At 45.7% G+C, this 22,353-nt stretch overlaps 1 protein-coding gene across 1 annotated transcript in view; it reads right to left on the bottom strand.

Annotated features, from left to right (window-relative positions):
- PSMC3IP (PSMC3 interacting protein) overlaps window positions 1-20,633 on the bottom strand; it is a 28,229-nt gene extending 7,596 nt beyond the window's left edge. The window contains exons 1-5 of the mRNA XM_069751923.1: window positions 20,478-20,633; window positions 17,651-17,751; window positions 4,929-5,018; window positions 2,461-2,572; window positions 1,095-1,240 (exon numbers count right to left, since the gene is read on the bottom strand). Coding sequence (XP_069608024.1) covers window positions 1,095-1,240; window positions 2,461-2,572; window positions 4,929-5,018; window positions 17,651-17,751; window positions 20,478-20,502 — 474 coding nt within the window. The 5' untranslated portion in view covers window positions 20,503-20,633. The remainder of the gene's footprint in view (window positions 1-1,094; window positions 1,241-2,460; window positions 2,573-4,928; window positions 5,019-17,650; window positions 17,752-20,477) is intronic.
- Between the last annotated feature and the right edge of the window lie 1,720 nt (window positions 20,634-22,353).

Here is a 22,353-nt window from a genome sequence, read left to right as displayed (position 1 = left end):
CTCCCATGGAGGCTATTGAAGCATGGCAAAAGTAAAAAAAAAAAAAAGTAAAAAAAAAATGTGAAAAAAAAAAAAAAGTTTAAATCAGCCCCCTTTCGCCCCAATCAAAATAAATCAATAATAAAAAAAATCAAATCTACACATATTTGGTATCGCCGCGCTCAGAATCGCCCGATCAATTAAAAAAAGCATTAACCTGATCGCTAAACAGCGTAGCGAGAAACAAATTAGAAACACCAGAATTACGTTTTTTTGGTCACCGCGACATTGCATTAAAATGCAATAACGGGCAATCAAAAGAACGTATCTGCACCAAAATGCTATCATTAAAAACGTCATCTCGGCATGCAAAAAATAAGCCCTCACCCGACCCCAGACCATGAAAAATGGAGACGCTACGAGTATCGGAAAATGGCACAATTTTTTTTTTTTTTTTTAGCAAAGTTTGGAATTTTTTTTCACCACTTAGGTAAAAAATAACCTAGTCATGTTAGGTGTCTATGAACTCGTACTGACCTGGAGAATCATAATGTCAGGTCAGTTTTAGCATTTAGTGAACCTAGCAAAAAAGCCAAACAAAAAACAAGTGTGGGATTGCACTTTTTTTGCAATTTCACCGCACTTGGAATTTTTTCCCGTTTTCTAGTACACGACATGCTAAAACCAGTGATGTCGTTCAAAAGTACAACTCGTCCCGCAAAAAATAAGCCCTCACATGGCCAAATTGACGGAAAAATAAAAAAAATTATGGCTCTGGGAAGGAGGGGAGTGAAAAACGAACACGGAAAAACGAAAAATCCCAAAGTCATGAAGGGGTTAAGATGCCCATACCTATGCGAATAGTCGAATTTGAAGTATTTCAGGGAGGACTGCTCACAACCTTTTGTCTATATGAGGCAACCTGACTGTCCCAACAGCATATAGGGGTAGACATGGTGTATTTTTTTCTTCAACTGTATCTTTATATTGTAATAAAAGAACAACTGAAGGAAAAGTCAGTGTAGGATGTAAGAATTATAAGCTAGAATGGAAATATTAGAAGGTCGGCTTTCATTGATGGCTATCAACATAAGAGTCCAAGCCTAAAATCGTACCTTCTCCTTTTCCTCTGGGGTGACATGGTTAGTTGCAGATTTTATCTTCTGCAGCTTTTCCTTGTGTCTACTACATTCCTGCGTTAATTCCTTTATTTCTTTCATCATCTCTTCAGTTGTCATGGCGCTGTTCAGATCTTTCAACTCTGTGAAAAGTGACATTTCCCATTATTAATTCCTGTAACACGCCAAGGGCAAACGGGCAGAATTCTGCGGCTACCCTCACCAACTACACACACGTAAGACTAATGGCTCATTTTTTCTATCAAATTTATTACACATTTTAATCGGCTTTTTTCTAAAAACCGTTTTAATCAAAATGGCCACCACTCCATCCAGCCTTACATTCATCTACACTAAAACGTAGGATACGCAACTTGAAGTCTTTGTAACAATTGTAGGGTGTTCTCTACATTCGATTCCATGAACCTTGCAAAGGGTGTAGCACCATAGTAAAGGTACCTTCACACATAACGATATTGTTAACGATATCGTTGCTTTTTGTGACGTAGCAACGATATCGTTAATAAAATCGTTATGTGTGACAGCGACCAACGATCAGGCCCCTGCTGGGAGATCGTTGGTCGCTGAGGAAAGTTCAGAGCTTTATTTCGTCGCTGGATCTCCCGCGGACATCGCTGGATCGGCGTGTGTGACACCGATCCAGCGATGTGTTCACTGGTAACCAGGGTAAACATCGGGTAACTAAGCGCAGGGCCACGCTTAGTAACCCGATGTTTACCCTGGTTACCATCCTAAACGTAAAAAAAACAAACACTACATACTTACCTAACGCTGTCTGTCCTCCAGCGCTGTGCTCTGCTCTCCTCCTGCACTGGCTGTGAGCGTCGGTCAGCCGGAAAGCAGAGCGGTGACGTCACCGCTCTGCTTTCCGGCCGCTGTGCTCACACAGACAGTACAGGAGGAGAGCAGAGCACAGCGCTGGAGGACAGACAGCGTTAGGTAAGTATGTACTGTTTGTTTTTTTTACTTTTAGGAAGGTAACCAGGGTAAACATCGGGTTACTAAGCGTGGCCCTGCGCTTAGTTACCCGATGTTTACCCTGGTTACCGGCATCGTTGGTCGCTGGAGAGCGGTCTGTGTGACAGCTCTCCAGCGACCAAACAGCGACGCTGCAGCGATCCGGATCGTTGTCGGTATCGCTGCAGCGTCGCTTAATGTGAAGGGGCCTTAAGAATCTACTAGTTTCTCCATTATATGGTTGCACTAAACAGACCCATGGAGGGGAATCTTGACACAAGTCCCATATTTAGCTAGATAACAGTGAAAGTTTGAGGCATTTTAGCACAGGGCATGCCCATATTGCTGTCCAGCGTATCACAAGACTGTAAAGAACATGACCCACCTGTCTCCAGCTGACGGCAGCTCTGCTGGACACTCTGCAGCTTATTGGAAAGTTCCGAGATCTGGACATCCAGACTCTTCAGCTCTGTGTCACTCACATTTGGGAACTGGTCCTAAACATTCAACGAGGTCTATTACAGTGTGTGTTAACAAAGGGTGGTTGTCTCATTTTTATGGGTAAAATTGCATTGTGCTTTAAAAAACAAATTTTTACAAATTCCCCTTTATTAAAAATCTGCACAAGTATGGAGGGATTTTCAAGCATAGTTTACTGGACACCTCTGCAGTCTATCAGTGGTGGCTGGTCTTCAGGGCAAGGAGTGCATGCCCTCATCATCTCCTGCCTTGACTACTGCAACCTCCTACTTTGTGGTCTCCCCTCTAAGGCTACGTTCACATTTGCGTTGTGCGCCGCTGTGTCGGCGACGCAACGCAAACAAAAACGCAACAAAATGCACGCAAAAACGCTGCGTTTTGCAACGCATGCGTCGTTTTTTGCCGAAATTTGGACGCAAGAAAAATGCAACTTGTTGCGTTTTCTTGGCCCGACGCTTGCGGCAAAAAAAACGCATGCGTCGCACAACGCATCACAAAAAGACGCATGCGTCCCCCATGTTAAATATAGGGACGCATGCGTCGCCGCTGCGTCGCCCGACGCAAACATGCATAACGCTAATGTGAACGTAGCCTAACACTCTTGCACCCTCCACTCTATCCTAAACTCTGCTGCCCAACTAATCCACCTGTCCCCCCTCTATTCCTCAGCCTCTCCTCTCTGTTAATCCAGTCAATGGCTCCCTATTACACAGAGACTCCAGTTAAAAACCCTAACCATGACATACAAAGCCATCCACAACCTGTCTCCTCCATACATCTGTGACCTCGTCTCCCGGTACTTTCCTGCAGCAACCTTCGATCTGCACAAGATCTCCTTCTCTACTCCCCTCTTATATCTTCTTCCCACAATCGCATACAAGATTTCTCTCGTGCATCCCCCCTACTCTGGAACTCTCTATCCCAACAGACTCTCACCTACCATGGAAACCTTCAAAAAAGAACCTGAAGACCCACCTCTTCCAGCAAGCCTACAACCTGCAGTAACCACCAATCGACCAAACCACTGCACGACCAGCTCTACCCTCACCTACTGTATCCTCACCCATCCCTTGTAGATTGTGAGCCTTCGCGGGCAGGTTTCTCTCTCCTCCTGTACCAGTCGTGACTTGAATTGTTTTAAGATTATTGTACTTGTTTTTATTATGTATACCCCTCCTCACATGTAAAGTGCCATGGAATTAATGGCGCTATAATAATAATAAATAATAATTTGCAAGCTCTTTATTGTAGAGCATGCAAGTGCTGTTCTCAATCTGGCCATCTTCAATGTCCCTACACTCCTCCAATACTTTAGAGGCAAAGCTACCTCTGTTTGCAGCATTGGTGAGAGCATAGTTTGTAACAGCAGTGCAACCATGTCACTGGTCTGAACTGTCAGACAGATGAGCACCATCTCCCAGCAAGCAGGAAGCTGGGTGGCAGGGGAACGGCACACTCTGGAAAATAAAATTTGAGGCAACCCCTTTAAGGAAGGATAAGTTATCAACCCCTTTCTGACATCGGGCGTAATAGTGAGCCAATGTCGGATACCCTCCCTTTGATGTGGGCTCCGGCAGTGAACAGCTGACATGTGCCCGCTTTAGCCATGGGTGGAATCGTGACCCACTTGCGGCTATTAACTAGTTAAATGCCGCTGTCAAACACTGACAGCGGCATTTAAATGGCGCTTCCGGCAATTGTGTCGGAAATACCCACACTGGTGACCCGCATCGCTTGTAGGCTATGTGCACACGTAAGAAAAGAGGTGCAGAATTTTCTGCACAAAATCCGCATCTCCTGGCAGAATCCGCAGCTGCGGTTTTAGTGCGGAATTGATGCGGATTTTCTGCAGTTTTTACCACTGCGGATTTCTATTATGGAGGGGTGCAGAAACGCTGCAGATCTGCACAAAAGAAGTGACATGCACTTTGAAATCTGCAGCGTTTCTGCACGGATTTTTCTGCACCACGTGCACAGCTTTTTTTTCACATTGATTTACATTGTACTGTAAATCACAGTGCAGATCTGCAGCGTTTCTGCGCAGAAAAAAATGCAGCAGATCTGCACTAAATCTGCATCATGTGCACACAGCCTTAAGCATTTAGTGAACCTAGCAAAGAAAAAACAAGTGTGGGACTGCTGTTTTTTTTTTTTTTGCAATTTCACCGCATTTAGAATTTTTTCCCCGTTTTCTAGTACATGACATGGTTAAACCAGTGGTGTCTTCGAAAGTACAACTCGTCCCGCAAAAAATAAAACCTCACTTGGCCATATTGACAGAAAAATAAAAAAGTTGCTCTGGGAAGGAGAGGAGTGAAAAAACGAAAATGCAAAACCAAAAAAAAATCTCCGGGGATTAAGAGACTAACTAACCTGATCAGCAAAGTAGATTTTCTGTTTGCCGTAAACTTTTTCCTTAATTTTACCCTGCTGGGAAAGTAGCTCCATTACTTTGACAACAGCCTGTCGTGAAGAAACAGAATATAAGAATGGTGTGAGTGAAGAGATGAAAACTAGGAGTTAGTCATACCGGTAACGGTATTTCCAGGAGTCCATCATGACAGCACCACAGGAGGTTGCTCTTCATATCCTTGATAGGGACAGGAACACAGAAGAGGTTAAATAGCCCCTCCCCACCTCCACCCCTCAGTGATTTTACAAAGTACCACATCAGGATGGATACAACACAATTTTATTGAACTTCCTCTCTATACATGTTCATATCACACATTAGACAGTAGTTCAAGGGGGGGCAAATAATGGGTGCTGTCATGATGGACTCCTGGAAATACCGTTACCGGTATGACTAACTCCTAGTTTCCAGATCGTCCCTCATGACAGCACCACAGGAGAAATACCAAATAACTCCTATTAGGGCGGGATTACAGCTTGGAGGACTTTTCTCCCAAAGCTAGTCTGTTGCTTTGAAAGAACGTCCAGCTTGTAGTGCTTGCAAAAGGTATTTGAGCTAGACCAAGTTGCCGCCCGGCAAATTTGGTCCATGGATGCACCCGCACTCTCTGCCCATGAAGCAGATACTGCTCTCAGAGAGTGGGCTTTTAGGTGATCTGGAGGAGATTCACCAGCTGAAATATACGCAGCGCAAATGGTAGATTTGATCCATCTGGCCGGAGTCGCTTTTGAGGCTTTTTTGCCTCTATTTTTCCCGGACATCTGGATAAAGAGATTAGAGTCAATTCTCCAGCTGTCTGTAAGTTTTAGATACTGCAACACTGTTCTCTTAACATCCAGAGAATGAAGAGAACGTTCTTTTTCGTTATTGTAGTTCTGGCAGAACGTAGGTAAAACTATTTCCTGGTTTCTGTGAAAGTCCGTCACAACTTTTGGGAGAAATGAGGGATCCAACTTTAAAACGATGCAATCTTCTTGTATCTTTAAGTATGGATCTGTTATGGACAGGGCTTGAATTTCACCTATTCGCCTTGCTGTCGTTATTGCGACAAGGAAAACAGTCTTGAATGTCACAGATTTTAGGTCTGCCTGATCAAGTGGCTCGTATGGAGCTTTCCGTAGCTCATTTAGCACCAAAGTGAGGTTCCATGAGGGTACTGAGCTTCGTATTGTTGGTCTGATACGTTGTGTAGCTTTAATGTATCTCATTATCCAGGGATGATTCGCTATTGGATAGTCATAAAAGGCAGTTAAAGCTGAGATTTGTACCTTTAGCGTACTAGGTCTTAAGCCCATATCAAAACCTGTTTGGAGAAAATTTAGTATTTGAGGAATATCTGGTTGTTGGAGAACGGATATTGGAGTATTGGTCTGTGCACAAAACTTCTTCCAAATTTTCTGGTATATAGCCGAGGTCACCTGCTTTCTACTTTTTTTCATGGTCGAGATAACTGATTCAGACAGTCCCTTTGATCTCAAGATCTCCCTTTCAAGATCCACGCTGAGAGTTGTAGCATCTTTAGATTTTGATGGACCAATGGTCCCTGTATTAGAAGATCCCGTCTTAGTGGTAGTAACACTGGGTCTTCCACCGCCATCCACTTCAGCAGAGGAAACCAGCTCCTCTTGGGCCAATATGGCACTATTAGGATTACTACGGCTAAACTTTCCTGAATTTTCCTCAAAACTCTGGGAATTAGGGCTAGTGGAGGGAACGCGTATGCAAGTTCCATGTCCCAATGTTGAGCCAATGCATCTATGCCAGTTGGATTGTCTCTTGGATTTAGCGAAAATAATTCTTTCGTTTTTGTATTGCTCCTTGAGGCGAATAAATCTATTTGTGGGGTGCCCCACTGTTGGATTAACTGAGTAAAGATTTCTTCGTTTAGAGACCATTCTGACGGCTGTACCTTCTCTCTGCTGAGAAAGTCCGCTATTTGGTTCTGTGAACCTTTTAGGTGTACTGCCGTGATGGACTTTACGGTATTTTCCGCCCAGGAGAATATTTCTTCTGCTAGTGCCTGAAGTGGACGGTGCCTTGGTCCTCCTTGATGTAGGAGAAAAGCTACCGTGGTCGAGTTGTCTGAGAAGACTCGGATGTGGTGTCCCTGAATCTCGTGTTGGCACCTTTTTAGTGCTTCCCAGACCGCTCCGAGTTCCCTGTAGTTGGAGGAACTGTCGCGTATCGATGGTGGCCATGTCCCCTGAAGGTATCGACCTATGTGGGCTCCCCAGCCCCTTGAGCTTGCATCGGTGGTTATATTTATGCATGGAGATATTTTCCATGGTTTTCCTCTTTTGAGGTTTTTTATGTTGATCCACCATGAGAGGGACTGCTTTACCCTGCTGGGTAACCACATCCTGTTGTCTAGTGAATCTTTTCTTCCGTTCCATACCGAAAGAACTTCCCTTTGAAGCGTTCTGGAGTGAAACTGGCTCCACTGTACACTGGGAATGCATGAGGTCATCAGACCTAGAATCCTCATTGCTTTCCTGATGGAGATGTATTTCCGTTTTTTTATTGATTGAAGTTCTTTTTTTATTGACCGTTGTTTTTGGTCTGGTAGGAAGGAGTATTCTAGTTCGGAATTTAGTAGTACCCCTAGAAATATCTTCTGCGTCTCTGGTTCGAGACTCGATTTTTTTGCATTTATTACCCACCCCAGACGTTTCAGGAGTGACGTGATAATTTCTAAGGATTCTTCCATCTGTTGGGATGAATCTGCGATCAGCAACAGATCGTCCAGATATGGTGCGATGAGAACTTCCTTCTCTCTTAAGTAGGCCATGACCTCCGTCATGAGCTTCGTAAATATCCTTGGGGCAGAGGACAGACCAAATGGTAGGCACTGAAACTGGAAATGAAGTATTTTCTTGTGGTTTCTTATTGCGAACCTGAGGAATTTTTGATCTGAGGGATGGATGGGAACATGATAGTAAGCATGTTTGAGATCTAGCGTGCACATTACAGAGTTCTTTTTTATTAGCGGTGTAATTGATTTGAGAGATTCCATCTTGAAGCGTTTGTACGCCACCCATTTGTTTAATGGTTTTAAGTTTATTATTGTTCAGTAATCTCCGTTTGGTTTTCTTATGGAGAACAGACTGGAGTAATGCCCCTGAAAACGTTGATGATGGGGTACCGGTATTATGACGTTTAATTCTAAGAGTTTCTGTATGTCTGTTATCAGCCTTTGATGTACTGCTGATGACTCTGTCTGTGTTAAGCAGAATCTCTTGGGGGGTAGATGAGTAAACTCTATCCTGGAACCCTGTGCCACTGTCTGTAGAATCCACTGATTCTGAGTTATGTTCTGCCATCCTTCTTGGAAGTATTGTAGTCTCCCCTCCTATATTGTTGGCGTCATTGTTTGCTGGGTCCTGTTGATTGGTCTCGAAAGGAACCTCTTCCTCTGCCTCCTTTAGGGTAGCTCCACCTACCGGACTTCCCCTTGCCTCTGTAGTCCTGTCTTGGGTGGGAGCGAGTTTTTCGGAAGAATTGCGGTTTCTTTGGCTTCTCCTCAGGGAAGCCTTTCTTCTTATCAGACGCTTTTTCAAGTAGCTCGTCAAGGACTGGACCAAAGACGTGAGAACCTGAGAATGGAATCGAACACAGCTTGTTCTTGGATTGGGTATCTCCCGTCCACGATCTCAGCCATAAGGCCCTTCTTGCTGCGTTTGACAGTGCATTATTCCGGGCAGCAAAGCGTACGGATTCCGCTGAAGCATCTGCCATGAAATCAGTCGCCATCTTTAAAACTGAAAAGGATTTAAGGATTTCTTCCCTTGGAGTTCTATTTTTAATATGACTCTCCAGCTCGTCCACCCAAAGACTCATGGACCTTGCTACAGAGGTAGCCGCTATATTCGTCTTCATAATGGCGGCTGACGATTCCCAGGCTCTCTTAAGATCTTCTGACCTCTTATCCATTGGGTCTTTTAACCCTGACGAGTCCTCAAAGGGAATAGCCATTTTCCTTGTGACTTTGGCCACAGGAATGTCGATCTTTGGAACCGACTCCCAGACTTTAGTTTCTTCTGGGTCAAAGGGAAGACGGTATTTGAAGTCTCTCGGGATTACTAATTTTTTTTCCCACATCTTCCCACTCTTCCATTATCATTGCAGTTATGTGATTGTTGACCGGGAAAACTCTATTCCTGCGAGTTCTCAGGCCCCCAAACATCTCGTCTTGAACTGATAAAGGCTCAGACGAGTCTTCTATTTTCATAGTGCTTCTTACTGCTTTTAGCAGTATATCCGTATTTTCGGATGAGAACAAGTATTTCTTCCGTTCTTCCGGAAGCACAGTTAATGTATTGTCCTCTTCGTCCGAGCCCGGATCGGAATAACCTGAGACCTCTCCTTCCTCGGAACTCACATCCATATCCCATCTAGGCCTTTTAGGCCGCGGAGATTGGGGTGGCACCATAGTAGACACTGTAGCTTGGACTTCGTTTCTACTCATAGATTTAATATTATCTAACAGCGAAGCCTGTTCGTCTTTAAGAAGTTTAGCGATGCATTTTTCGCATTATTTCTTCTTATAGCCCTCTGGGAGTTTGGTGGTGCACAATGGGCATCTAATAGTCCTTTTTTTTTTAGTAGTTGACCTCTCGGGAATGTCCTTATCCTGAAATGTAAAGGAGATCCCTGTAGGTACAGAACTAACTTTTTGGAATGCATCCCGTACCACGTACTACTCACATGGTCTGTGTGCAGCTCTAAGGATTGGACGTCTGGGCGAGTAGCACCTTCCATGTTACTGGGTCAAGTGTGCTGTCAGATGTCAGTCATTAAGCAGCAATCTTACCCGGCTTCAAGACATCTGATTCGTCCTCCTTCCGAGCTCAGCTGCTGGCCTCCACGGTGATTTCAGGTTCCCAGCTGTACTGCGCATACGTCATCTGGAACACATGCAGACCAGCCTGGGACCTGGAAACCGGCGCATAATCTTCAGCCATTGCGCTCTGATCTCCCCCTGCCCCCTGCAGCTCCCAGGCGCCCCGGAAACAATCGGCGCCGCCGACCCCCGGAATCCGGCCACGCCCCCCGGAAGTCGTCACCTCCGGCTGGAGCGCCGGACCGGAAGTTAGGGGAGCGACGGCAGCACCGGCCGCACGTGGAGCCTGAGGGAGTCCGCAGCCGCTGCCTCAGCGCCCCCTTTGATGAGGGGATGAGGCAGAGCATGGGAGCAGACAGCTCGACCTAGTCGCAGAGGGACCTCCAGCGGTATCGTGCGACTTCAGGAGTCGCCAGACTCTCGTGGCCAGAGCCCCCTCCAGGAGGATGGACCGCTCTCCGGAGCTCCTGCTCCAAGACCTGACTTCGGATCAGGTAAAGAGAAAAACCTAATCTTCTGGAGAACTCTCTCCTGCGTCTGTCCCTGATAGGGACAGGAAAAACACTGAGGGGTGGAGGTGGGGAGGGGCTATTTAACCTCTTCTGTGTTCCTGTCCCTATCAAGGATATGAAGAGCAACCTCCTGTGGTGCTGTCATGAGGGACGATCTGGAAATACAGTTTACCAAATGGATTCTAACATTGTGGAGAACACAAGTGACATGAATTACAAGACTTCGTTGTTTAATGAGAATCTGTCAGCAGCTGTGACCACACCAATCTGCTTACAGTGCTACTATTCACACAGGTAATATACAGATGATCAGGTTTTTAAATACATCAGATAGGGATTGCATACATTAGTTAGGACTGCTCTGATATGGGTATACCGTGAAGACTGGTAGAGCAGCTTAGTATACATTTTTTGCAAAAAACGTATCAACCAAATACCCTGTTATTTACATCTTTTACTAGCACTTGCGGATTACTGCAAAAAATTTTTTTCAAACTGAGTGTTTTTGGTTTTACTATTCTCTTTTGTGTCTTCAGGTTTCTTGGTGGTGTGTGAACATGTTCTTACAGACTTGTTCACTGTGCAAGTAGCCCATGTGTTCCTGTTTACAGTGCTACTATGATAAGCTATGGAGCGGCCAAGTGTCCACTGGGTGGTCCTGAACATGGGAAGTGCCATGGCGTTCTGACTGCAAACCCCCTCACCCTTTGCTGTGACTGCTGCAGCACTTTATGTCATATTATGTCCTGTCAATCAAGTGCGGAGAGTTTTCAGCTGAGGAACCAAGACACCTCACTACTAAAGGCATGAATCTGAAGACACAAAAGAGAATGGTAAAACCAAAAACACTCAGTTTGAAAAAAATGTTTGCAGTAATCCGCAAGTGCTAGTAAAAGATGTAAATAACAGGGTATTTGGTTGATACGTTTTTTGCAAAAAATGTATACTAAGCTGCTCTACCAATCTTCACGGTATACCCTTATCAGAGCAGTCCTAACTAATGTATGCAATCCCTATCTGATGTATTTAAAAACCTGATCATCTGTATATTACCTGTGTGAACAGGGTTCAGAGAGGAAAAAGCCGGATTACGTACCGGTAATGCTCTTTTAATGAGTCCACGACAGCACCCCACATGAGAGAGAGGGATCCGCCCATAGGAACAGGAAACCTACAGAATAAAAGGAGGCGGTCCCCTCTCCTCCTCAGTTTAGTTACAGAGTATAAAAAGGGGAACCGCAAAAGTGTTAGTATTCATTCTTATTCAGTCACATAAATTTCTTAACTCTATACAACCATTATTTGTGACCTTAAAGGAAAGAGCTGTGCATAATTTAGGGAGGGTAATACATGGGTGCTGTCGTGGACTCATTAAAAGAGCATTACCGGTACGTAATCCGGCTTTTTACCCTTCGCCACGACAGCACCCCACATGAGAGATTTTCAGAGAGTCATTATTTGGGTGGGATTACTGTATTAAGAACAGCTCTACCAAAGGTCAGATCAGAAGACGTGGACAGATCAAGTCTATAATGGTTGTAGAAGGTAGAAGGTGTAGACCAAGTTGCAGCCTTACATATTAAATGGATCGGTACATCTGCTTGTTCCGCCCAGGAGGAAGCCATGGCTCGTGTTGAGTGCGCTTTTATACCCACTGGAGGAATCTCGCCTTTTGACGTATAGGCCAAGCAGATAGCCTCTCTGATCCACCGAGATATGGTAGCTCTCGTGACCCCATGTCCTTTCTTGTAGCCCTGAAAGGAGATAAACAGAGCCCTACTCTCCCTCCATGTCTGACACCTTTCTATATAAGTCAGGATGGCTCTTCTGACATCTAAGGTGTGGAACTTATGATGTTCTGGAGTTACAGGTGAATCAAAAAAGGAAGGGAGAAATATTTCTTGTGACCTGTGGTAGGTGGACGCTACCTTAGGGAGGTATGAGGGGTCTGGTTTCAGGACTATCCGATCATGAAATATCAGTAAGAAAGGTGGGTCTACTGATAGGGCCTGGATGTCACTAACCCGTCTAGCTGAGGTTAGGGCTACTAGTAAGGCTACTTTATATGTTAGGATTTTTAAAGGTATTGAATCTAATGGTTCAAATGGAGAGCTTGTTAAGGCCTCTAATACTAGATTTAAATCCCACGGAGGTAGACGGGGAATATGGACCGGTTTACTACGTTCACAAGATTTTATGAATCTGGAGATCCACCTATTAGCTGCTATATTGCATCCATATAGGGCTCCTAATGCCGAGACCTGAACTCAAGGTATTTACAGATAGTCCTAACTCTCGGCCTTTTTGCAAGAACTCTAGGATAGGTGTGAGTGGAACTTGCTTAGTGAACGGTACCGTGTAGAAGTCTAAAAATTTATTCCATACCCTACTATATATTAGGGTGGTAGATCTTTTCCTGCTCAATAAGAGGGTGTTTACTAGTTCTGTTGAGAACCCTCTGGAACTTAATAGTTGCCTCTCAAATTCCACGCCGTCAAGTGAAGACCTTTCACTTGCGGGTGGAAAAAGGGGCCTTGGTACAGCAGCTCCTTGTCTGATGGGAGGATCCAAGGATCGCATAGGCACATGGTCTGGAGACAAGAGAACCATGGTCTTTTCGGCCAGAATGGTGCAATGAGGATTACTCTTGCCTGTTCCCTCCTGATCTTTCTGATCACTAGAGGAATCAGAGACATTGGAGGAAAGGCATATGCCAGTCTGAACCGCCAAGGATGGTGGAGAGAGTCCAACATATCTGGGTGATCCCTGGTGTTCAGGGAAGCGAACCTTTGTACTTGCCGGTTGTCTCTTGTGGCAAATAGGTCGATTTGTGGTATCCCCCATGCTTCTGTTATCCTTCTGAATATGGATTTGTTTAAGGTCCATTCTCCTTGACGCAACTCGTTTCTGCTGAGGTAGTCTGCCCTGATGTTCTCTACACCTTTGATGTGCAGGGCTGTTAAGGATGTTAGATGAGCCTCTGCCAGCTGAAAGATGTTTGCAGCTATGGTCATCAGACTTCCTGACTTTGTACCACCCTGACGGTTCAAGTATGCCACTGCGGTGGAATTGTCTGAGTAAATTCTTACATTTGTTCCATGAATCTGCGGAAGAAAATGATATAAGGCACATTCTATTGCTTTTAACTCCTTCCAGTTGGAGGAACATATTAATTCTGTCTGATCCCAAGTATTTTGGGCCAGATTGTCTTCCATATGTGCTCCCCACCCAATAGGGCTGGCGTCGGTGGTAATTATTTTAGACGGGTCTATTATCCATGGCACACCTCGTGATAGGTGGTCCATGTCTAGCCACCAGGATAGCGATTCTAAGACATTACTGGAAAGAGTTATTCTACTTTCTAGATAACCGTCTTTCCCCTGAGCCGACAATACTTCGTACTGCAATTGACGGGTATGGAATTGTGCCCAAGGTACAGCAGGGATACATGATGATAATGACCCCAGTAAGGACATGGCCTTCCTTAGTGTCATGTAGGGTTTGCGTATTGCGTCTGATACCTTTGATTGTATAGTCAACCTCTTTGACTGAGGAAGAAAGCATTTCTGACTTACGGAGTCTAGCTGGATTCCTAGAAATGTCTGAACGGTTTCTGGATTCAGCCGAGATTTTTCGAAGTTGACGATCCAACCTAACTCCTGTAGGGACGAGATCGTATTAGATAAACGAGTTTTACATTGAAGTGCAGAGCTTCCTACCACTAGAAAGTCATCTAGGTAGGGTATTATCAAGGTATCTCGTTGGCGTAGATGAGCCATCACTTCTAGTATCACCTTAGTGAAGACGCGGGGAGCCATAGAAAGCCCAAATGGCATTGCAACATATTGAAATTGACGAACCTTTCCCTCCAGGGTGACTGCTACCCTTAGGTACTGCTGATGTTCGGCATGTATGGGAAGATGGTAATAGGCGTCCTTTAAGTCTATTCCGGCCATGACACACCTAGGGAATAAGAGTTTTATGGTAGAACTAATGGATTCCATTTTGAAGGTATGATTACGCAGGAAAGAATTTAATTTTTTAAGATTTATGATGGTTCTAAATGAACCATCTGGTTTATTAATCAGGAATAAAGGGGAGTAGAACCCTTTCCCTTTTTGATCCTGGGGAACTTCAATCAGGACTTTCTTAGATAGAAGAGATAGGATCTCTATTTCTAGAGCCCTCTGTTGGTCCTGACCTTTTGGAGATGTTATTATGAAGGAATCCCAAGGGATTCGATCAAATTCTAATTTAAGGCCGTATTGCACAATGTCCAGAATCCACTGGCTGGATGTTATCTGTTCCCATTGTGGAAGAAAAAATTTTAATCTGCCGCCTACTTCCTGGTTAGCGGTATTTACGTCTCGGATTATGGGACCCGCTAAAAAAGGCACCTTTTTGCTTTGGGTCCTTCGACTCCCATCGCTCTCTTTGTTCAAGCGGCTTGTTCCTAGTAAAGGGGCGTCTCCTGAAGGCTCTCCTGTAGGATGGAAGATACTGGTTAGGGAAGCCTTTCTTCCTTTCACCTGCTTTATTCAGGAGTTCATCCAGCGTCTTCCCAAAAAGGAACTCACCCTGACAGGGAATCGCACAAAGTTTTGCTTTAGCTTGTGCGTCCCCCTTCCAATTCTTTAGCCAGAGTGCACGCCGGGCTGTGTTGACTAGGCCGGCTGACCTGGCTGCAAGACGTAGCGAGTCCACTGAGGCATCAGCTAGGAATGCTACTGCTTCTTTAATTTGAGGCAATTTCAGCAGGATAGATTCCCTCGAAGTTTTGCCTCTAATCTGTTCCTCCAATTGCTCCGTCCATACTAGTAGAGATCTTGCAGTACAGGTACTAGATATGGCGGGCCTGAACGCCCCCGTATTGACTTCCCATGACCTCTTTAGTAAAGCTTCTGCTTTACGGTCCAGCGGGTCTGTCAGGACCCCTGAATCCTCCACTGGTAGGACCGACTGTTTGGTTGTGGAGGCTACCGCAGCATCAACTTTTGGCACCTTTGACCAGGTGTTTAGATCTTCATCGCTGAAGGGATAGCGCCTTTTAGAGGATGATGGTAAAAACCCTCTATTCTGCTTGTCCCACTCCTTTTTGACAATATCTTTGATGGTTTGTATGACGGGGAAGGACCTACGTTTCTTCTGTCCTAACCCCGCAAACATTATGTCCTGTGCTGATTTCTTTTCTTTCCCATCTGGGCACCCCATCGTGCTCCTGACAGATTTTATTAAATTGTCCACATTACTGTTGGGAAGACAAAGTCCCCCTTCAGTCTCGGATGAGCTCGGCTGAGATCCCTCTTCGTCTGAAGAAATACATACACCCTCTGACTCCGAACTAACCGGAGACCGGGACCTGCTAGGCTGACGGGTACTGGCGCTACTTGTCTGCGCCAAACCCTGCATCTCTTCTCGGATAATAGCTCTGACATCTGAGGGAGTCATGATATTTTCCTGCCGTAGAGTTTGCATGATACACTCTGCACACAGTTTTTTGGCATAATCATCCGGGAGGGGCTGCGTACATAAAGCACACTCTTTATGCTTAGATTTGTGTGTCCTTTTCTTAGTCTAGAGGAAGGATACAGGAGGAACATATATCAGCATATAGGAAGAGACTTTTTCAAAAACTCACCCAGTGAAGCTGACAGGTACCGGTTCTGGAGGCGGAATTCGTTTGGTGGTAGAACTCTTCTCTGGAGGTCGGCCACCACTCTTTGTGCTGCTCCTCGTGCTTCTCTCCCTGCTGGGAGAGCGCTGTTGCACTGCGGGCAGGTGCGCTTCGTCGGCCGGTGAAGCCATTTCACACACACCGGCCCGACGCTAGCACTGCATTTTTAAACTTGCCGCCCATTCTCCTGCCTCCCCGGACCAACCCGGAAGTGCTCCCGCGACTTCCGGGTTAGACGCGCCGCTCTCACTCACCATGCGGCCGCCAGAGGCTATTAAGCCGGCCGCTGCAGCGCGCGCGTCCTCACAGTGCCGGCCGGACCTACGGTGACCGGACCCGGACCGTGGATGTTTGGCCAGACGAGGGGGGAGGCTGCAAGCAGGGGCTCCCCCGCCGCTGCTTCTGGTACCGCAGCCCCTGCCGTTCCCACAGAAACCGGCGCAGGCGGGTGCATGGCCCAGGGATCCTCTTCATCTGTAGGTAAGCCGGGTCCCTGTAGGAACAGGAAACCTAAACTGAGGAGGAGAGGGGACCGCCTCCTTTTATTCTGTAGGTTTCCTGTTCCTATGGGCGGATCCCTCTCTCTCATGTGGGGTGCTGTCGTGGCGAAGGGTAAAAATCCATGTGTGCATACAGGGTAGAACAGCTTTTGTGCAGATAGCCCAAGAGGAGTGGTGGAACTCCCCAGTCTTGTAGACACAAGAGAACAATTATGGAAACAGGAACACATGGGCTACCTGCACAGAGAACAAGTCTGTAAGAACATGTTCACACACCACTAAGAAACCTGAAGACACAAAAGAGAATGGTAAAACCAAAAACACTCAGTTTGAAAAAAATGTTTGCAGTAATCCGCAAGTGCTAGTAAAAGATGTAAATAACAGGGTATTTGGTTGATGCTTTTACTAGCACTTGCGGATTACTGCAAACATTTTTTTCAAACTGAGTGTTTTTGGTTTTACCATTCTCTTTTGTGTCTTCAGGTTTCTTGGTGGTGTGTGAACATGTTCTTACAGACTTGTTCTCTGTGCAGGTAGCCCATGTGTTCCTGTTTCCATAATTGTTCTCTTGTGTCTACAAGACTGGGGAGTTCCACCACTCCTCTTGGGCTAGCTGCACAAAAGCTGTTCTACCCTGTATGCACACATGGATTTTTCCTCTCTGAACCCTGTTCACACAGGTAATGTACAGATGATCAGGTTTTTAAATACATCAGATAGGGATTGCATACATTAGTTAGGACTGCTCTGATAAGGGTATACCGTGAAGATTGGTAGAGCAGCTTAGTATACATTTTTTGCAAAAAACGTATCAACCAAATACCCTGTTATTTACATCTTTTACTAGCACTTGCGGATTACTGCAAACATTTTTTTCAAACTGAGTGTTTTTGGTTTTACCATTCTCTTTTGTGTCTTCAGGTTTCTTGGTGGTGTGTGAACATGTTCTTACAGACTTGTTCTCTGTGCAGGTAGCCCATGTGTTCCTGTTTCCATAAAGGCATGAATCTGTAGCTTTTGTCTCACAAGTCTTGATTATTTCTGCTTGTGTGTGCGACGATATGTGATTTACCCACACAATACAGTGGGCAGATAGAAACCTGCAGCAAGCCCATAACAGCGGTATACATTCCTTATCTCAGCATAATCTACGTACGGTTTTGCCGAGCCCATGGTCCCTCTGCAGGTTACTGAACACGTCCTGTGTGCTGTACGGCCTGTTCTGGTCATTCAGGTACTTCAGTATGAGACTGCTGGCTGTGGAGAGCGACCAAAAGACGTGTTATCAGGCGTCGCCTACACAACGAGGATCTTATCTGTGCCATGGCTACCGATGGTGCTCCAGGAGGCACCTCCATGGTCAGAGCTCAGCCTCGGCCAGTGGTTCAGCTCTGTTCCTGACATTCTTGGTACATTGACATGGTACCAGAATGCTGGGGAAAGGGCAATTGTGAAAAATATATATATATATATATATATATATATATATATATATATATATATATATATATATATATATATATATATATATCAGTCTGAGCCCTTTTAGACATATTTTTTATCATTTGGACAATCCATTCAAGGAGTATTCCAGCCCTGCTCCCTTCCACTTTGGGGTGGTGACGTAATGTGTACAGATTTCTGACGACCTGCCTGCGAGTAGCAGGACATATGCACCTGCCCTTTTCATCAGAACACGAGCCAGCAGATGAAGTAAGCGGGGCAGAGTACTCCACAGTACAGAGCCGAGTCCGGGTGTGGATGTAGGTTTACGATGTAGCGCTTACAGTCGTTAATGAGGACATCACACATACCGGGTCGCTGACAATAAGGCCCCTTCACACGTCCGTGAGACGTCTGTCCGTGTACCATAGAATGCAGAATACAAATAACTGATTTTTATATGTTAAAGATGTGCAAAGAGAATATAGTTCTGTAAATAAATGAAAAAAAACACCTCCTTTACTAGCACCAGGGCTGGATGTCAGTTGTGAAGGGTCTAAATCACAGCTGACGTCAACCCCCATTACCCCGACTGCAGGTGCAATTGGGAAGCGCTGAAGCAAAGCACCAGAATTGGAGACTCATGAGAGCTGCTCCGGTTTCTTTTCTTTTGCATTACCTTTGCACATCTTTAAGGGTAGGTGCCCACGGTCAGTAAGTGCTGCGGGTTGGATGCTGCGTACATCCGCAGCGGCCAGATGTTACAGCATAGTGGAGGGGAGTTCTAGAAATCCCGTCTCCAGTATGCGTGCACCGCTGCCTGCGACTTCCCTGTGGAGACGGACATGCGGCGCGTCTTTCCAGACCACAGACGTGAGCCTCCTAAAGATAAATCTTACAATGTATTGGACGCGGTGATTCCGCACGGCTCAGTGACCACATGCAGATTCACCTGCGTTCAATAGCCGACAGCGGTTTTATTGGCCTTTGTCATTCGTGCTGAAGGTTAAAAAAAAAAAAAAAAAACCCCATGTCTAAATATGAAAACACGGACACGTGTCTCCGGTACTTGTGAGAATGGATGTCACATGTGCCAGAGACACGTACATGCGGATGAGGCCTAAGGCTGTGTCTCTCTGCCACCACCCATTCTTAGGCCTTAGAAGGGTCTCGTCAGGCACTGTTACAGACATGGTCTCTTATCACATTACCATCACTATAATATCATTGTAAGGAAAAATATATTACATTAAGGCTGCCATTCACATGGTGCATTTTTTTTACCAAGGACCATATATTCTAAATCTTTTATTGCAGCCTGAGCTATTAAAGTATGGCAGGAACCAAGGATGGGGAGAGCTTATCTCCTGGCACACAAAGTGGCATCCCGGACACCTAGGCCTACTTAGTATAAGCTTCTAAGGATGGGCAGATGGGCCTAGTTTACCCAAAATCGTACAGCACTCGGACCCATGCGCATGCTGCCCGACTTTTACACACCGGTGCCCTTTGAAAAGCTGGCAATTCATGTGCCGCATACAATAAAATCACACTGGCAGGTTATAATACAGGGTGGGCCATTTATAGGGATACACCGAAATAAAATGGGAATGGTTGGTGATATCAGCTTCCTGTTTGTGGCACATTAGTATATGGGAGGGGGGAAACTATTCAAGATGGGTGGTGACCATGGCGGCCATTTTGAAGTTGGACATTTTGGATCCAACTTTATTTTTTTTGTTTAATTGGAGAGGGTCATGTGACACATTAGTCTTATTGAGAATTTAACAAGAAAAACAATGGTGTGCCTGGTTTTAACGTAACTTTATTCTTTCACGAGTTATTTCCAAGTTTATGACCACTTATAAAATGTGTTCAAAGTGCTGCCCATTGTGCTGGATTGTCAGTGCATCCCTCTTCTCCCACTCTTGACACACTGATATCAACACTGTAGAAGAAATGCTAGCACAGGCTTCCAGTATCCGTTGTTTCAGATGCTGCACATCTCCCATCTTCACAGCATAGACAATTGCCTTACGATACGAGATGTTCAGCATCTGAAACATCGGATACTGGAAGCCTGTGCTAGCATTTCTTCTACGGTGTTGATATCAGTGTGTCAAGAGTGGGAGAAGAGTGCAGCCATCACTGACCAATCAGAAGCCCAATTACATCCCTCACACTAATGCATGAAACCTATTGCTATGAACCAGAGCTGCCCCCTAAATTCCTGTAAATACACCCCCCTCAGCAGACCACCGCTGTGCCCACCGTACCATAGTGCATTATCTGCACAGGATGGGACCTAAAACGTGGCAAGGCCAGTACACATAGTGCAGGCAGAACCCTAGCCTGTGGGGGGAACCAATAGCAGGGGTTTGGTGTCCATGGCAACCAATCACAACTTTGATTTTCCAAAGGGTCTTTGAAAAACAAGAGGTGATCTGTGATGGGTTGCTATTGCTGATAAGTCCCCAGTCACACACGTACATCCCATGTATCTCCTGTCGTGTTATCACAGATGCCGCTCCCTCACTCACCCGCAGCGTCCTTTGATTTACTCATCTCTGGGTGTCCACACTGCTGACAACACTGGATAAACTGAGAATCCCGCCACGACGCATTACGACATTTCCACTTACGACGCCCCGTCCAGTTTGAGTCTTGGACCGCAAACGCAATCCCGGAGCTGCAGGAAGGAGGCTGATTTACGTCACTGGGCACGTGACTGCATTAATGTGTAGAAGAGCGCTCCCCTCTGTGGTTCAGTGTGGTACTGCAGCTCTGGTGGTGAAGAGAAACCAGACACAATGTGCTCTACTCTATTCTAGTTGTTGTTCGGCCCCGAGGAGAGCACAATTGTGACGTTTAATTAAAGTTGGGCAAATTTCTGGTGGAACAGAAAAAAAAAAAAGCAGCTGCAAACAGTAGCCAATCCGCTCACTGCTCTCATTTATCAGACGTCTTTGGGGAATAAAACCTGCAGCCTAATTGGTTGCGATGCCCTCTCAACACATTCCCTTTCCATAGGTTCACATTGCGTTAGTGCAATCCGTTTAGCGCATACGCTAACGGAACGCGCTAATGCAATGTCCAAAAAGGGATTGCGTTGAGCGATCCCGCTAGCGCAGATGCCCGATCTGCGCTAGTGAAGAACGGACCCTGAACGCTGCAAGCAGTGTTCAAGGTCCGTCAGAAAATAACGGGACATCGCTGACGCATGCCAAAAATGGCATACGTTAGCAATGCGTTAGTTGCATTGCGGTCAAAGGGTGCGCTAACGGATCTGTAACATAGCGTTAATTGCGCCATGTAACGGAATCCGTTAGCGCAGAGGTCCCCAACTCCAGTCCTCAAGGCCCACCAACAGGTCATGTTTTCAGGATTTCCTTTGCATTGCACAGGTGATGCAATTATTACCTGGGCAAGACTAAGGAAATCCTGAAAACATGACCTGTTGGTGGGCCTTGAGGACTGGAGTTGGGGACCTCTGCGTTAGCGGACACCCACTAACGCAATGTGAACCTAAAGGTGTTGTGCAAGGAGAGTAGTTATCCGTTAGTGATCCCAAAAACCGAAACATACCAATCCAGGACAGGACCCATGCATTTCACTGGGCGGGAGGGACCCTCCTATACTGTTCTCAATGTTCTTCCTTTCATCCGTTTTTTCAGCTGGATCAGAATTCGCTTGCACTACTTTTTGCTGTTACCATTGACCTCTATAGGAAACGCATCTTCATATGTGAACGCATCCACTTTGTAATCGCTGCATGTCCAGAACACTATAGATGTTGAGACCTTGCTAGTAAAAACATGCAAAATGGAACCCAAAGTGCATCTGATCTTCCGCCATATGTAACATACAACTTTTAATACTGTATCCATTACCAACAAATCCCAACTGGATATGTGAACGGAGCCTTATAATTCTGATCCCGACTTCTGGCATAGTGTTCATTATACAAAGACCTGTCCTCACAATGGCCACCACGATGGGTGATCTCTATGGCAGGGGATCCGACGTCATGTTACTTGGTTCTAGGATTGGGTGGGCTTATATACCCTTGAAATAGGTTTGCTTGCCTGATAATGACGCATCTCTATGGCTGAAGCATTGTGCATAGTCTTCACGGCTCCTACCTTGGAACGTGTGCTGCGGTATCTGTTCCTTTTCTGTGGGTGCGAGGTTTGGGCCCAGAACCAAACGACCGATTACCGTCTGCTGACTTCCATGTACCGGTTCCTGGTATATGTGCCATAACAGAAAGCGATGGCGAGTGTGTGAGATCTCCGTCCCACAGGGAGTAGAGGCTCGGTGTAGTGATCCGGCTATTGCCAGCTGTAGGACAACGCTGTTCTAGTGAATGGGCACCATATAGTGTATATTCCTGTAGATGTGTGCCCACCCACTGCT

Source organism: Ranitomeya imitator, chromosome 2 (genome assembly GCF_032444005.1).
Source record: "Ranitomeya imitator isolate aRanImi1 chromosome 2, aRanImi1.pri, whole genome shotgun sequence".
NCBI lineage: Eukaryota > Metazoa > Chordata > Amphibia > Anura > Dendrobatidae > Ranitomeya > Ranitomeya imitator.
This window is presented reverse-complemented; position numbering and strand designations above follow the sequence as displayed.